This window comes from Camelus dromedarius, chromosome 1, assembly GCF_036321535.1.
Source record: "Camelus dromedarius isolate mCamDro1 chromosome 1, mCamDro1.pat, whole genome shotgun sequence".
Classification (NCBI taxonomy): domain Eukaryota; kingdom Metazoa; phylum Chordata; class Mammalia; order Artiodactyla; family Camelidae; genus Camelus; species Camelus dromedarius.
This window is the reverse complement of record NC_087436.1, coordinates 113,081,594-113,098,721: the sequence shown is the minus strand read 5'-3', so window position 1 is coordinate 113,098,721 and position 17,128 is coordinate 113,081,594. Positions and strand designations below refer to the sequence as shown.

Genomic DNA, 17,128 nt, shown 5'->3' with positions numbered 1-17,128 from the left:
TAGGAAAGAATAAGGCCTTGACCTTGGCTGAGTGGCAGGTGAAAATTGAATCCAGATTTTTACTCTAAGCCAGCACTCCTCCCTTCAGTGTATGTTTCTACCCATCGTGTTTTGCCACTGCCTCTAGAATAAGTGTGAAAATGACTGAGTGATAGGCACTCACAAGCTGTGGCTGCATCTGAGGTCTGAAAGATCAGGGAGACAATTTCAAAGGTTTGTTCTATCTGTGAAGAAGAGTTAGTCCAGGAAGATACAGAGTATAAGTTACCTGAGATGAGAAATAATAAAGAAAAACATCAAATATTGCAGAATGAAAAAAAATACTGAGACACTTTAATAATATCTGAAACCTTACCATCAAACACTAAAGGTAATTGAAGGAAGTTGTGAATGACTCAGAAAAGGCAAATGTGAACACCCGTAAATTGTATCAGCACTTGGCCACATTAAGACAGGAAAATATGAGCACATCTATCTCTTTTGGGTGGCAAGAAACGCATCCATTTCTAAGCTCTTTGACAGAGATTGTGTCAACCCAAAGACCAGTGGATGAGAAAAGCCTCTTAAGAATTCATCGCTTGTATACAAATAAATGAACATCTCCAAAGGTGGCAGCCCTGAAATTAAGATTATAAGGACAGCTATTCTAGTTCAGCCTTTTAGAAGATCTCAGTGGGTAGTGTGGGGAGGTTCCTTTAAGTCAGATAGGCAGGGCTTCCTTACACGTGACAGTGGGTTGTTCTGTGATCTTATGCTAGGAGTGAACTAATGAAAGCATTTATCCTCTAGGATCTTTTTGCCAGTTCAAGTTCAAATGCAGTCATGCCGTTTTTTTTCCTTCCAATTCGTTCTCAGGATCCCACTTACTTTTATTAGCAGGTAGACTAGTCAAGGTCTAAATCCTCCCCTCCACGAATGATCTAAGAATTCTAGGGGCTTTCTTGGTTGGTTCCAATGGGATCATTCCTAATTCTAACCCAGGCAGAAAGTGAAAAACAAAACCTTTGATTGTCCACTCGCCCAGCTGATTTAGCCGCCACCAAACTGCTCCACTGTTGAACACTAACTGTGCAGAGTCTAAGACATGCTTGTCCGTTGGTAGGAGATGCTCTTGCTGACCCCGGTCTCACCCTCTTACTAAGCTTCAGTGTGACGACCCTTTCAATTCACCGTCATCTGTTCATCCACTGTTTCCCAAAGGATAGCTGCTATGGCAGAATGACAGAAAGAAGGCAAACTTCCAGCCTCATTCGCATACTCTGCCACTCCAAAATCCTTTAGGCCTGTTGGCCCAGAGCCCCACGTACCACCTGGCCAATTCCATTCTGTGGTCCACAGTGTCCTTTCTTCACAGCAGGCTTTGGACCAGGCCAACAACCCTGCTGTCAATGACTAATTTCCCTAAATTTACATTTTGGAGAGAAGGAGTTTGGTCCTTGGTGTTTTCCTTTCCAAAGGGCCCTGGATACTTTAAGCAAGTAACCTCAACCCCTCTCCAGCCAAGTGTCCCTGAGAGGAAAACCTTCCTCGAGCCACTGGCAAGTGCCTCCTTTTATGCACTAGAGAGAAGAGACACTTGAGTGGCTGCTCTCAATAACAACAAACATCTCCTTCAAGCTGACCTGGAGCTCTACCTCTGCGTATGAGGTTCTGGCATTATTTTTTAAGCTCTAACTCACCAGGCACAAGATGAGAGAATATTAAGAACTGTGAGAAAACTCAGAAATGATCAAAGACAACCATTGTATTTTGAGGATGAGAAAACAAACCCAGGGACTCTCTCTGATTAAGGTCCTACTCTAATTTCACCGAAAACTGTGCCTCACTTCTCTGCACAAGGCATGGTCTTCACTGCCCAGCGATGGCCTTCAGATTTTGAACAGCCAACAAATTCAAAAGACTGTTTCCTCCGGCTGGGAGGGTGGATAGCTAAGGCAAAATAAAGCTTATTGGAATGGGGAACCTGCCGATCTTCTTGATCACATTTGTGATTAATGCCCACTTCCCCGACTGGAAGCATTTCTTCCAATTTGCATTCTCAATAGCTTGAGAAGAACATTGGGGACAGCAAGGTAAAAAGAAATTTGGGGTCACTTTATTTCCATAAATGACAGCATGAATCACACATTGCTGTTGCTAAGGAGATACATGAGGTTCCTATCAAAAGGACAAAGAGAAATTGATTGCACTGAAGATGAGTCGTCAGGGGGTTTGGAGAACCATTCTGCCTTTTGAGTTTGTTGTGATCAGCTCTCTATAGGAACAAAGACATTAGTCTTCCCTACAAATCCCCAATCATTTATCCATTCAGCAGAGAACAAAGAAAACATCAGCACGGGACTCATCATCCTCTTTCACTTTGCAGCACATAGGGTGAGGGGCCGTTCTCCTGCCGTATTTACCCGGAGTGGGGCCACTCTCCCTGGTATCCCACAAGACACAATCCTCCGTCCAGAATCTGAAGATTCTGTATCGAAAATTCTCAAGTAGGAAAAGACTCTTTTCTCTCAGTTAATAACTAATTTCCAACCAGTGACTAATTTTTTTTCCTGTGACATCCACTCAGCGGAAAACAAATGAAGAGAGGATAACTTAAGTAAACAAATCTGAAAACGAGGCCACAACACACAGAGATGGAGGCGCCTCTACACTTAACGATCAAGGAAAGCAGGCACTTTAAGGTTTATCTCAAACAAAACCGTGATTTTAACTGGCCCGGATCGAGCCTCACCCAATGAATGACTTCCAGGGCCTCTGGCTCTTTGGGACGAAAGGAGAGAATTATTTTTAGCACAACTATTTGGAAACCTCTGAGAACTTGGATCTGTTTTTCTGTCTGGTACCAAAGCAAGTTTTTTCTCTGAGCTCTCATGAAAGATCCTCAGTCTCTTGTGGATTTAGAATTCTGGAGCAACCTACCATCCCAGAGCAAGGTATGGTGTTTACTCTTTTTTTTTTTTTAGAATTTTAGCAAATGTAGCTGCAACGTCCTGTGTCATTACGGTAGCTTTTGAGTTTATTAAACAGATGCCTCTGAAAGAAAAATCCATGAAACTGAAGACCTGGGTTCAAATCTCTGGTCTGACACTAGTTTTGTGACCATAGACAAGTCACCTGACTTCTCTGGATATTGGTTCCCTGTCCAACCTACTGCAAAAGGGTCTTTGGGAAGATGATATGGGCTTAACATTGCTCTGTGGACAACAAAATGTTTGACACATGTCAGGATTGATTACTGTTGGTGACATCCTATCCCTTTACCAAAAGCAGCCAAACCTTTATAAATCATGAACTGTTGACAAAAATAAATATTGATGGGTAATTATTTTCCTTCGTTCAACCTTTGATGAGCCTCTACTGTAGACCAGTCTTTGTCCTAAGTGTTGGTGACAGAGTTAACATCTGGGTGGAGAAAAAGCAATAGTTAGCCGTAACACAGTGTGCTCTGGTTCTGCAGGGTGTGGTAGTGACAGGAGAGGGGAAGGGAGTTCATGGCCAACAGGAGAAGCAGTTCTGAAGGGGAAAACTGGAGCCCCAAAGGCAGAGCTGAGGAAGCACCAACCAGAAAGCACTGGGACGTGAACACCTGAGGTCCCATCCTGTCTTGCCAGCAGTGCCACTCCTAGTGCAGCCAGAGAAGGACAAAGCCTGCTGTTGTGAAATCTCTTCCCTGAAGGACAAGGCTGTGTCCCATTTTGGCTGCCATGGTTACCTATCCTCTTTCTAATCATTTCCAGGCCAAACACATTTTCAACTTGAATTAGTAATTGAGGCCAGCCCTTTGTCATGAACATTCCAATTTCCCTCATGTGATGTAGGGGAAAACCCAAGGGTTTAGAGACCAAAGAGCTTGGTTCAAATCCTGCCTGTGCCATCTTTAGAGCTGGGTAGACTTGAGCCCTCAGACTCTCTGTTTTCTTATTTGTAAAGTGAAGGAACCAGCCCCTACTTCTTAAAAGTGGTGTGGGGAGTCTTAAAAGTGGTGTGGGGAGTGAGAAATGGCGTCTTTAGAGCACCTACCTCAGTAATAAGAATACTAATGTGTTCCATACATCCCAATTCATCTTTTTTTAGTTTTTTTTTATTGTGGTAAAATATGCATAACAAAATTTGCCACTTTTAAGTCTATAGTCTCATGGCATGAGGTATATTCACAATGCTATACCACCATCACACCGTCACACCCCCATCCATCTCCAGAACTTTTCATCTTCTCCAGCTGAACCTCTGTCCTCATTAAACACTAACTCCTCACCCCCCAACTGACCCCCAGCCCTTGGCAACCATGCTTCTATTTTTTGTCTCTACAGTTTTGACTATTCTGTATATATCAGATAGGTAGAATCATACAACTTTTGTCCTTTTGTGACTGGCTTATTTCACTTGGCATTAAAGTCTTCAGGATGCATCCCTCTTGTAATATGTGTCAAAAATTTCTTCCTTTTGAAGGGTGTGTAATATTCCATTTATATATGTACCATATTTTGTTCATCCATTCATCTGTTGATGGACACTTTGGTTTCTTCCACCTTTTGGCTATTGTGAATAATGCTGCTGTGAATATGGGGGTACAGATATCCATTTGAGACCCTTCCTTCACTACTTTTGGGTATACTCGAATTGGAATTGCTGAATATATGGTAAATCTCTATTAATTTTTTGAGGACTCACCATATTGTTTTGTACAGCAGCTGGACTATTTTACATTTACTTCAGCTACATTTAAATTTTTTTCAGCTTTATTGTGATATAATTGATATATAATATTGTGAGTGTTTAAGGTGTAAACCATGAAAATTTGGTACACATATGTATTGCAAAATTACCACAATAAGATTAGTTAACACATCCATCACTTCACATAATTATCTTTTTTTGTATGATTAGTGAGAGCATTTAAGATCTCTCTCAGCAACTTTAAAGTATATGATACAGTATTATTAATTACAGACACCATGCTGTACATTAGATCCCCGAGACATACTCATCTCGTAATGGAAGATCCTTTATTTGTACCCATTGATCAAAAGCTTGTTCCCCCACACTTCAGCCCCTGGTAACCACCATTCTACTTTGTTTCTATGAGTTAGGCTTTTTAGATTTCACATATAAGCAAGATCCTTTGTCTTCCTCTGTCTGATTTATTTCACTTAGCATAATGCCTTCAAGCTTCATCCATGTTTTCACAATTGACAGAATTTCCTTCTTTTTAGTGGCTGAATAGCATTTCAGTGTGTATTATATGTATAAATATATATTTACCACATTTTCCTTACCCATTCGTCTGTCAATGGAAACTTAAGCTGCTCCCATGTCTTGGCTATTGTGAATAATTCTGCAATGAACATGGGAATTCAGATAGCTCTTCAAGGCAATGATTTTCATTTCCTTCAGATATATACTATGCAAAAGTGAGGCTGCTAGATCATATAGTAGTTCTGTTTTTAATTTCTTGAGGAATCTCAAGATTCCCTAGTGGCTGTACGGATTTATTTTCTCACCAACAGTGCGTAGTGTTCCTTTTCTCCACGTTCTTACCAAGACTTGTTACCTCTTCTCTTCTTGATGACAGCCATGCTAACAGGTGGGGCCTCACTGTGGTTTGGATTTGCATTTCCCTGATGATTAGTGATGTTGAGCATCTCTCCACGTACCTACTGTCCACCTGTATGTCTCCTTTGGAAAAATGTCATTTCAGATATTTTGCCCATTTTAATTGGCTTATTTGGTTTTTACTATTGAGTTGTAAGAGTTTTGTTCAATGTATTTTGGATATTAACCCCTTATCAGATACATGATTTGCAAATATTTTCCCCCAATCCATAGGTTGTCTTTTCATTCTGTTGACCATTTCTTTTGCTTTGCAGAAGCTTTTTAGTTTGATGTAGCCTGACTTGTCTATTTTTGCTTTTGTTGTTTATGCCTTTGGTGTCACGTCCAAAAAAACGGTTGCCAAGGCCAGGGTCATAGGGCTTTTTCCCTGTGTTCTTCCAGAGGTTTTATGTCTTGGGCCTTAGATTTAAGTCTTTAATACATTTTGAGTTCATTTCTGAGTGGTGTGAGATAGGGTTCCAGTTTCATTTCATTGCATATGAATATCCAGTTTTGCCAACACCATTTTTTGAAGAGACTGTTTTTTGCCTGCTGAGTACTCTTAGCTCCCTTGTCAAGGATTAGTTGACCATGTATGCATGAGTTTATTTTATTTTAAAATAAAGAAAAAACATGCTATTTACAAAAAGATCTCAAACTTGAATCTATGCACTGATCTATTTAGTATTTCTCCAAATGTTTTCCACAGCTAGTGCAGCAAAAACAAAGGTTTCTATGGCTTAAAAATCTTACAAAACACTGACACTACGTTTCTGCCCTACAGATTCAAAACACACATTAACATGAAGGCTTTGAAATCTACAGTACCACAAAGTAATTTTTTAAGTATGTTTTTAAGAAATTAAAGACCTGCTACTTTGTAATTCCTACAGAAAAATAGGAGAGTCATTTACAATTAACATCCAGGACAGATCTGTTCAAATTAACAATATTTCCAGAGCTTTGATTGTCTAACTCCAAAGGAGCATATTCGTGGAAGAAATACATTTGAGCACACATTCTACATAAATTTGCATAATTCAATGCAATCCTTCAAAGTTTTTTGTATGAGGAGTGACTGCTAATGTGCATGAGGTTTCTTTCTGTAGTTTTGAAAATGTTCTAAAATTAGATTAGAACATTAAATCGGTCAGTTTTATGATGTGCTAAGTTAAATCCCAAATAAGTTGTTTTAAAATGTTGTAATGTGTATAGAGCCATGACTCAGTTCATTCCAAGCCAAAATAACCAAACTCATTGTAAACCAGTCAGACAGCGGGTGAAGGATGGATTATTCATTACAAGGTGTTGAAAATGTAAGGTGGATCCTTATCTCACACTTTTTATCAGAAAAATTCCAAGGCCTCAAGTTTGAAATGTTTTTAAAAAATGAAACAAAGAACTGAAAGTAGGAGAATTCTTTTTATCATCTCAAAGTGGGGAACGCCTAAACACAGTTGAACCTCAAAAAAAAAAGTTTTCATGATAAAAATATTTTTAAAAACACATGTACAAAGTGAAAAAACAAACTGGGAAAAGTTATTTGCTGCTTCTGTCATGAACCATAGTGCAAGGAGTATATATATGGAGATATATACAAATATTCATTGCACTGTGGTTTATAATAGCGCAAGAATAAAAATATCCCAAATGTCCATCAGTAGGGGACTAGTTATGATGGATGTTCTACAGCTACTAAAAAAAAAAAAAATGAGGCAGCTCTGTCTGTATACTGATATGGAAAGATCTCTAAGCTAAGTGAAAAAGCAAAGTGCAAGAAGTTCATACAGTGTGCCAGAAGGACACACAAGAAATTAGCAACAGTGATTGTCTCTAGAGAGGAAACCTGGATGTCTGGGAGGTGGGAAAGAAGAAGAGATTTCCTTTTCACTGCATATCCTTTTTCAAAAAATTTTATGACTCCTAGTCTGTCCCTTCCCACCTGGGAGTTCAAAATTTGTAGATACTGACAGGTATATGCAGAATAGATAAACAAGATGATACTGTATAGCACAGGGAAATATATTCAAGATCTTGTGGTAGCTCACAGTGGAAAAAAAAGGTGACAATGAATATATGTATGTTCATGTATAACTGAAAAATTGTGCTCTACACTGGAAATTTGACACAACATTGTAATATGACTATAATTCAATTAAAAAGTAATAATAATAATAATAATAGCAAAAATTTATGACTGTGCATGTTTTATCTGTACAAAAAAAATAAACACTTTGACTACTCTAGACCATATGAAAGTAAAACAACTCAAGCCCTTTATGTGTATTTCTCAAACACCACAAAAGGGACCTGTAGACCCCAGGAATATTTCTCTAAATCCTTTCTTTTCTCTTTCTTTTGTAATATTCCCATATTCCATAATTTCTCTCTAGTTCTTTTTCCACAAAAATCACACCTTCCCCCCAAAAAAACTTCTCCCCAAGCCTGAATTTTTTTTGTGCCAAGCACTGTTCTAGGCTGTTGGAGATACCAAAGGCTTCTGCTCTCCTGGAGTTACATCCTATCAGGTGCATGAACATAATATTTAAATAGCACAATAAAAATAAGAATAATCTAGTAAGTTCGAGGCTGATGAGTAGACTGGAGAAGAGAAAAAAATAGAGCAGAATGAGGGAGGGTCAGGAATAGCAGCAGGTCATTCGCAATGTTGGGTAAGGAGGTGAGGGTTGGTTTTAATGAAGGGGCAGCATCTGAGCAAAGACATAAGCAGATGAGGGAGTGAGACATGTATGCATCTTGGAGAAGAGAGTTCTAGGCAGAGGGAAGAGCCAGTGTGAAGGTCCAAAGGCAGAGCATACCTGGCATCTTTGGGGAACATCCAGGATTCCAGTGACTGGAGCTGAGGACGTGGGAAGGAGATTAGAGGAAGATGAAGTCTGGGAGATGAGGAAGGTGGGCGACCAATCAAGTAGGGCCTTGAGGACCATGGACCATGAGGCTTCTGACTTTGAAATGAAATGAAAAACCTTTACAAAGTGATGCCACTGTAGTTTTCCATTGTAATCCACACCTGTTGTCATCTTGATGAACTGAGTCGCAAGCCTCGGCTGGCCACTCACCACCATACCATCATCACCTTGCTCCTCAGTTCTGATGAGGATTTTAATGGATAACCATTCTGAGTGTCTTTCAAAATCTTCTAACTGGGGGAGAGGGGAGAGTATAGCTCAGTGGTAGAGTGCATGCCTATCATGCACAAGGTCTTGGGTTCAATCCCCAGTACCTCCATTAAAAATAAATAAATAAACCTAATTACCTCCCCCTCAACAAAATTTTTAAAAATAAATAAATAAAATTAAAATAAAAATTAAAAAATCTTCAACTGGGGATGCTTTCAGTATTTATACTATGTACAGATCATTCTCCAGTGCATTTGTCAACGAAAGGCAACCCATTTGTTCAATGAGTGCATCTGTTTTGGTTGTTTTGATTTATTCCTTCTTTGAGCACCTTTTGGCCTGGCTGTTGGAAACATTAATATTCTTTTTTCTGAGCACATCTTTAAAATGTCTGCATCCTCTATCATCATAATCGTGACTCTTATTACATGCTCCATCATAGACTGACCCGCACCTGTTGGCATGTGTGTTTCCAACATCTCCACCAATGTCTGAGATGCCACTGCCCAAAGCACTTTCTCTCCAGATCTCTTTAGTCCCACTTAGAACCAGCTCCTGGCCCCAGTTACAGCGTCTCATCCCATGCCTGGCTAAAAGCCTCCTTATACATATCTGTTCTCTTCTTTCAAATCCCTTCTCAAAGCCTCCTCTAATCAGTTGTTGTTCTTTTTTTCCCCAAGGGAGAACTAGCAATTTAATCATCATGTCTTGTTTTAACTGGCAGAGGTTTGGATAAAAGATTCTTTCCATTTTCTTTCATCTGAGGCACCTTCAGAAGGGCTAGAATGTTTATCGGATCTGCTGGTAAAGAAAGTGCCTTAATCCCAGTTGAGTAATGGGATAAGTAATTTTGAGTTTGTGCTCTATAAGTAGACAACAAAAATGTTCTCTTTGATTTTTTTTTTTTTTTTTGGTTTTATTGGAAGGGACAGGACGCTGGTAACATGGAGATTTGGTCAAGGATACAGAACCTATATTTGGATAAGTTGCTTCAGTTTTTCACTAATAAGATTTCTAGGAATCAGATGTATTTCAAATGACATGTGCACACTGTGTTTTTCTCAGTTTGTCATTCCAATGCTCTGGCAAATTTCTAGATCTAATTCCAAGATGTTGCAATTTCCCCCTGGGCGCCATAAAAGTGGTACAGTGTGCTGGCTAATTTTCTGGTGTGGCTGTCAGAACACACAGAAACTCCATCCAATTGCTTTTCCCACATGTTATAATTATTTCCTTTAGGCAAGTATGCACCAGGCATGTACATCAAGCCTCGCACAGGTTTCTTATTAAAGCACAGGCCCAACCATGCAAAAACCACTCATTTACACCACCCCAGAACCACATATATACATTGTCCCATCCTCGATGCTGGTAATCCTAAAGACCATTAGCCTAGAAAATTGTGTCCCCAGCCTATATGCCAAATGCCATGCTAATAAACGATCCATCACTCTCAGCTGCCCAGCTTTGTGGAGGGAAATACCAAATCTCATTGGATCACAGCTGAAGGGACCTGCTGCCTGCTTCACTCGGAGCACGTGGCTCTGTGCATGAATTAATTTCACTCAGCTCTTTAAGGGAACCCCAGTGCTAACAGATTAATGGGATATCGTGGCATTGTATCCTGCAGGTTTTGAATTAAAGTTTGAGACACCCCCCTGACTCCGGACATGCAGAGTACTCCAATTAGCACTAATTGGCATGACACATGATTCTCATGTGAAAAACATGATTTTCCTGAAAATGTCACTTCCTTTCTCTTGCTTTAAAAAGCCCATAAATTCTAAGGAAACGACCACGGGTGCATGCAAAGGTTAGCTACGAGGATGCCTACCTAGCACGGTGTTTACACTGGCAAGAAACTGGAAGCACATGTCTGTGACAGGGAACAGAGTACATAAAAAACAGCAGGACAAATGCAACAGTTTTTTAATCTTCTGAATACTTTTTGACATGGGAAGACGCTCATGACATATTAAGTGAAAAAAGTTAAAGAGTTGCAGGAATGATATGATAGCAATTTTCTTCAGAGCACAGAAAAAGAGACCAGAAAGATGTAGACGTCAAAATGTAAAGAGTAATTACCTCTGGGTGTAGGAATAACATTAATGTTTATCCTATTCATTTGCATTTCTAATTTTCTTTCAAAAAATGGGCACTTTTTCAAAGAAAACACATCTGTTTTCAAAAGTCCATCTTTGATTCCTGCAGGAAAAAAAAATGCAATAAAGTGATTTATTTTGAGATAAACAAGTTCATACTTTCTAGCATAGTGAACTATATTCAATATCTTGTAGTAACTTATAGTGAAAAAGAGTATGAAAACGAATATACGTATGTTCATGTGTGACTGAAGCATTGTGCTATACACCAGAAACTGACACAACATTGTAAACTGATTACACTTCAAAAGAAGATATGTATACCAAAAAAAGTGATTTATTTTGGAATATTTTAAATCAGTACTTCATCTCCACCCACCCTTGTGTGGGGCACTGAGAACTCTCCATCAATAACATGCTGATCCGGTGGAATAATGAGGGTGAACAGGGGTTTTAGACACGCGTGGAGAGGTGAGGGCTGGGGGGGATTGTTGCAAATGCCCTTTCTCATGTTCAGCTCTGCCAGAACTCCCACCTAAGAGAGTGCATTTATGTCCGTGTTTTTCTCTTCCAGAGCCAAAGATGTTTGTCTTGCTCTATGTCACAAGTTTTGCCATTTGTGCAAGTGGACAGCCTCGCGGCCATCAGTTCAAAGGGGACAGCTACTCCCCCAAATACATCTGCAGCGTTCCTGGCTTACCCGGACCTCCAGGACCCCCTGGCGCAAACGGCTCCCCGGGGCCCCATGGTCGGATCGGCCTCCCAGGACGAGACGGTAGAGACGGCAGGAAAGGAGAGAAAGGCGAAAAGGGGGCTGCAGGTAAGGGATGAAGTTCCATAAACACCCCTCTGTCATCCCCACCTTAAAATGACTCCCTTGCTTTGTTGCTTTTTCTAACAAGACTAGCTCCTTAAATCCCCGCTCTACGTCGCCTTCATTCCTCATAGCAACTCACTGAGTCCTCACTGTGCTTCAGACTCTGCTCCCAATTCTCTACCTGCATTCCCATTTCACTGTAATGACAGCTCCTTCAAGGGGCCATGATCATGCTGTACAGATGAGAACACAGAGCGATAGCATGACGACACGCATCACTGGGGACAGAAGTGAGCTGCTAGTGAAGCACAGAGCTGGATTCTCCTGGAACACCTGAAGCCCGTGACTGCTGGGCTGGTGCAGCTAGCAGGCAGTGGCTGGATGCGAGAGCATGGATGGATAGATAGACAGACGGATGGGGAGGAGACAGACAGATGAAGCGGGGGCAGAAATTAGGAGCCAGAGGCACAGAGGCCATCCTGCTCTGCACTAATACCCTGAACAAAGGCACAAAAAGGCTTCTAGATTTTGCTTTTCACAGACGACATGACAGTAGTATTAAAAAGGCTATCTTTCCCAGTTCAACACTTTCCCACCTGTCCTGTAACAGCTAAAAAAAAAATAGATGTCTTATAGCTTATAGCTCTGTCCAGCCACACAGTTGTCCTCTGCTCGTTCAGTAGTTCTCACTTTTCTCCCATGTCAGTCACCCACAGCCCCTAGCACAGTGCCTAGCATGTAGTGGATGATCAGTCAGTATTAGATGGTTTAGATGGATGCATGCATGCACACGTAAATCTAGGATGGACTGATGCATGGATGGATGGATGGAAAAAAGAAATGGTACTGAAGAAAAACTCCTTGTAGACTCATTTCATGAAGAACTAAGAAGAAATCCTTTCTCTCCAAGCTTCAGTATCTAACCATAGACTAACACTCCATAATTCTCCTCTCTACCAAGCAGATGTCTGCCCTGAATAGGGAGGGGAGAATGATTTATCCCTTCATTCCATTCTTCATTAATTGTCCCTTATCACAAGGGCAAATCCTTTATGCAAACAGGAAGAATTTCAATAAATTATTACAGCTAGCCCTTGATTAGCTAACTCTCAGCAGTTCAAAATATTAAATAGCTACAGAAATCCAGGTGTTGAGATTGTAAAGACTTTTTCATGGCTCACACTATGAACTTGTATCTTAGTATTTCTGGCTTGGTCTCAAAGAATTTTCAAGAGGATGAGACCTCTAGCAATCTAGTCCAACACCCTCATTTCAAGAACCGGGAAACTAAAGTTAGAAGGACAAAGCCCCTTCTTCAGACTCATCTAACTAATCCAGGGCTGGACAAGGGCTTTTTCAGGTCTACTGAGTCACTGTCTACTACTTTCCCCACTAGGTTTAGACTGGATTTACATCCAATTTCTTCACCGTACAAATGGGTCATTTGAAACTCAGACAAGAAGTGACTTGACCAAAGTTATAGAGGCAGAGGAATTTCAATACAAAATGAAATTTAATGGTAGGAATTGCTACTGATGTCAAAATGTGTTTTTATTGCTGTATCTAAGGTCACTGATTAAGACAGCGAAAGTTAAGCTCCTACTGAACATAAAATAACAATGTATAAGTTGTGTTAGTCCTTGATTCCAAAGTTAATTTAACAGTAAAATAGTATTCATATTCCATTTCTACCAAAAAGAAGCAAACATTGAAAGATCAGACTATCATGGCCTTATTTCAAGAAATAAATACCAGAGTGTGTTCTGACTGGGGCCAGTGGAATTTCAACCGAATAACAGAAGTCATGTAGAACCGGGGGATGGTCCTGGGGTCAGTAACAACGCTGACCCTAGTCACCAAAAAACAGTTGCTAATTCATTATTAGCATCTTCCGTGCATCACAAATTATTAAACAACCTCTTCTAAAATTATTAAAACAAAATACTTAATGTTTTAAGGGTAAAGATTTCATTGTCCTGAAACTTGTAGTATCCAGAATGCTTCATTGCTAAATTTGCCAAATAACTAAAAAATGGTCAGACTCATATTGATGTATGTGTAATATTCAAATAAGTTATATTAAAGCACTATCAAGATAAAAGGCTTAGCTTCATAAAGGTTCCTCAGAACAGATACATAGTTAAGAGTAAAGCTATGCAATGTAACAACGATATAGTTTCCCTGACTACAAAATTGCATTACAAATTACCAATAATTTGGATACTTTTCAATAAAGTATCATTATACAAGCACTATTTATGGAATGCTTTTGACAAAAAAAATTGAATGACATTTTGATGCTTCTAAACACTGTTATTACATATATGACTTAAACATTAAATAGATTTTACTTATCATTTTCAAACCATGATCATAATTTCTCTCCATTTGGCCTCTGATTGATCTGTAGATATAAAGATCTGGACAAACAGAAAATATTCCTGTATGATGATTTTGAATTTGTTGAAATCCTTCCACAACTCTCGTATCTTTTCTATATACATGGAGACCCAGAGAAATTAAAAGATCTGTCTAAAATAATACAACCATTTAGCTGTGGTGCCAAAAAGAATGAAAGCTTTTTGATTTCAGCCCCAAAGGTAAGAGGCATTTTGGTGAAGGGGAAACTTGGATTCCAGTCCCAGCCTTGCTACTAAAGCAAGTTTCTTCACCTCTCTGGGACTCAGTTTTCTCCTCCAAAAAAGAACTACCTGCAGTGGTGGCAGTCATCCTTGCTTAGTTATCGTGGCATATTGAAGAGCCCTCGCTGTGTTGCAGGTGCACTTTACAATTTATACTCTGGCCACTGCCCCAGGAGATGTTCAGGCACCAGAGTCAGGCAGGCATGAGTTCAGATCACAGCTCCATCACTCACTAGCTCTGTTCCCTTGAGCGAACTATCTTCTCCATGGCTCAGTTTTCTCATCTACAGTGAAAGTAATATGAAATCCTAGTTCATAAAGTTGTGGTAAGACTTAAAGAAGATAATGCATGCACACAAAGCATTGCCCCTGGTGCGTGCTAAATGTTCAATAAATATGAGCTCATCTAATTTTAACATTTTTATTATTAACACTGATAGAAGGAGAATGGGGCATGAAACTAAGTAGCCTCTAAGCATTCATCTTGTTCTCTCTGCCCCCATGATCCCACTCCGGGGGATAATATCATTGTGCCCACTGAATTCCTCCTGTGGTGATGAGTATCTGTAAGTGACTAGTTTAGCAGCAGGTGATCCATCATCAAAATGATGGTTAATTATTTTAAATTAATTGGGATTTAAATGACTTCCTACACATGCAAGAAGTTGTTCTTGATGTTCTCATGAGATTTTTCTATTTCCACTTTAATGCATCAGTGATTTTTTAAAATATTAATTATTTAGTAGTATACTGTTGAAATTGACTGAAAAAACAAAATTTAGGGTCTGTGGGCATGCTGTTTGTGACTCTATATTTACAGAATCTACTAATTCCACTATAAACTCTGTTTGAAGGTCTGAGAGGTAAGACCGGACCACTGGGCCTTGCTGGAGAGAAAGGGGACCAGGGAGAGACTGGGAAGAAAGGACCCATGGGACCTGAGGGAGAGAAAGGAGAAGTAGGTCCTGTTGGGCCTCCTGGACCAAAAGGAGACAGAGGGGAGCAAGGGGACCCGGGGCTGCCTGGTGTTTGTAGATGTGGAAGCATCGTGCTCAAATCTGCCTTCTCTGTTGGCATCACCACAAGCTACCCAGAAGAAAGGCTACCTATCATATTTAACAAGGTCCTCTTCAATGAGGGAGAGCACTACAACCCTGCAACAGGGAAGTTCATCTGTGCGTTCCCTGGGATCTATTACTTTTCTTATGATATCACATTGGCAAATAAGCATCTGGCCATTGGGCTGGTACACAACGGGCAGTACCGGATAAAGACTTTTGACGCCAACACAGGAAACCATGACGTGGCTTCGGGGTCCACAGTCATCTACCTGCAGCCAGAAGATGAAGTCTGGCTGGAGATCTTCTTCACTGACCAGAACGGCCTCTTCTCAGACCCAGGCTGGGCAGACAGCTTGTTCTCCGGATTTCTCCTCTATGTTGACACGGATTATCTAGATTCCATATCAGAAGATGATGAGCTCTGATCTGCTGGCCCAAATGCCCCAGGATCCTTGTGGAAGAAACTTTGACTTAATCTGGGGCCCTGGAAGGTGGAACAAGAAGAAATGAGATCCAAAAAAGACCCCCACTCAGACTCCAGAGCATTTACAGACAGTTCTAGCAGAATCTATTAAAACAAGTTGACCCACCAAACCGATGAAACCGCAACAGAATGAATTATATAAAAGAATAACCCCAGATATGTTCTCTCAAAAGCAATGTTCACAAATATTTAAACAAATAAAGACAACGTTACAAATTCTATTAAATTCCGTGAGTGCTAAAACCAGCTGGCAATGATATTGTCTCATTAAATCTTTGTAAAATTGCATTTCTGCCTATTATTTAAGAGAATCATAACATCCCAAATTCCTTGACAATTCTCAGAAGGCTACAGTAAGAAAAAAAAATAAAATAAAGGTAAGAGTTGCCAAGTACTTTCAAGCAAGCCAAAGTGAAGTGATTTTTTTGTTGTATTATTAATTCCCTTATGCTTGTATATATTCACTCAACAACTCTTTAATGAGCCTGTATGAGCCAGACGCTATGATGCTGGGTCAGATTCAATAATGAGTTAAGATAAAATTCCTACCTTCATACGGGCTAGTGTGTGATCTGCATGCTGTCACAGCTCAGCATGATGAGCACCATGGCAAATAGATTGACTCAATGCTGGAGGCACAGGACCTTCTCTTCCTAGGAGTGGGGGCCAGAGCATGGAAGGACACCATGTGTGCTAAGGTGTGTATTGTTAAGTAAGTGGGAGGGGTGCAAATAAAACAAAGAATTCAGCAGCTGCATTCTCCCCACTTCATCCTCAAAACACCATTGGTATTTGAATCAAGAAGTGGTGGAAAATCTAGATACCCCAGGAGGAGTAATCAAAATGAAAAGAAACAAGTTACAGAGACCAGTCAGCAGATCATTCTCCTAGATTCTTTACTGTGATGGTCTCCCAGGACAAGTATTTGTCCTCTCAGCTTTCTTGCAGATACTCAGGCACTCTCACAGGCACTACTTTACATTGTAGCAGGACATTGTTTTAATGGATTTCCCAGGTATTGAATTCAAATAAAACGAAGTATATATTCACTGGTTTATGAATGAGTTGATGGGAGGAGTAACAGGAGGAGGAGAGGGCATGATCAAACACCAGAGCAAATGGCTGTCCCTTCCAAGTTTCACACATCCCTTAGTCCCACTTTCTCACAGCGGTGACATCTTGTTCCGCACTGAACTGCAATTCCTCAGTTAATCTCACCCATAATTCTCTCACCCCCACTCCCTTGGCTGGTAGTAATGGTATTTCCTTGCATCATGTGACCCTCCTTCT

The 17,128-nt window shown here is 40.2% G+C and overlaps 1 protein-coding gene and 1 non-coding gene across 4 annotated transcripts in view; both read left to right on the top strand.

The window, feature by feature from the left end:
• Positions 1-16,152, top strand: part of C1QTNF7 (C1q and TNF related 7) — a 98,737-nt gene extending 82,585 nt beyond the window's left edge. The window contains exons 1-3 of one of the 3 annotated variants that reach the window (XM_010991006.3): positions 2,855-2,933; positions 11,409-11,654; positions 15,148-16,151. In XM_010991006.3, coding sequence (XP_010989308.1) covers positions 11,417-11,654; positions 15,148-15,779 — 870 coding nt within the window. In that variant the 5' untranslated portion in view covers positions 2,855-2,933; positions 11,409-11,416 and the 3' untranslated portion in view covers positions 15,780-16,151. Of the gene's footprint in view, positions 1-2,854; positions 2,934-11,408; positions 11,655-15,147 lie in introns of those variants that run through there. The other 2 variants (XM_010991004.3, XM_010991007.3) reach the window with 2 other exon arrangements.
• On the top strand, positions 8,769-8,841 carry TRNAD-AUC (transfer RNA aspartic acid (anticodon AUC)). Its single transcript has one exon. It is a non-coding gene; the product is annotated as a tRNA-Asp (tRNA).
• Positions 16,153-17,128: the final 976 nt, after the last annotated feature.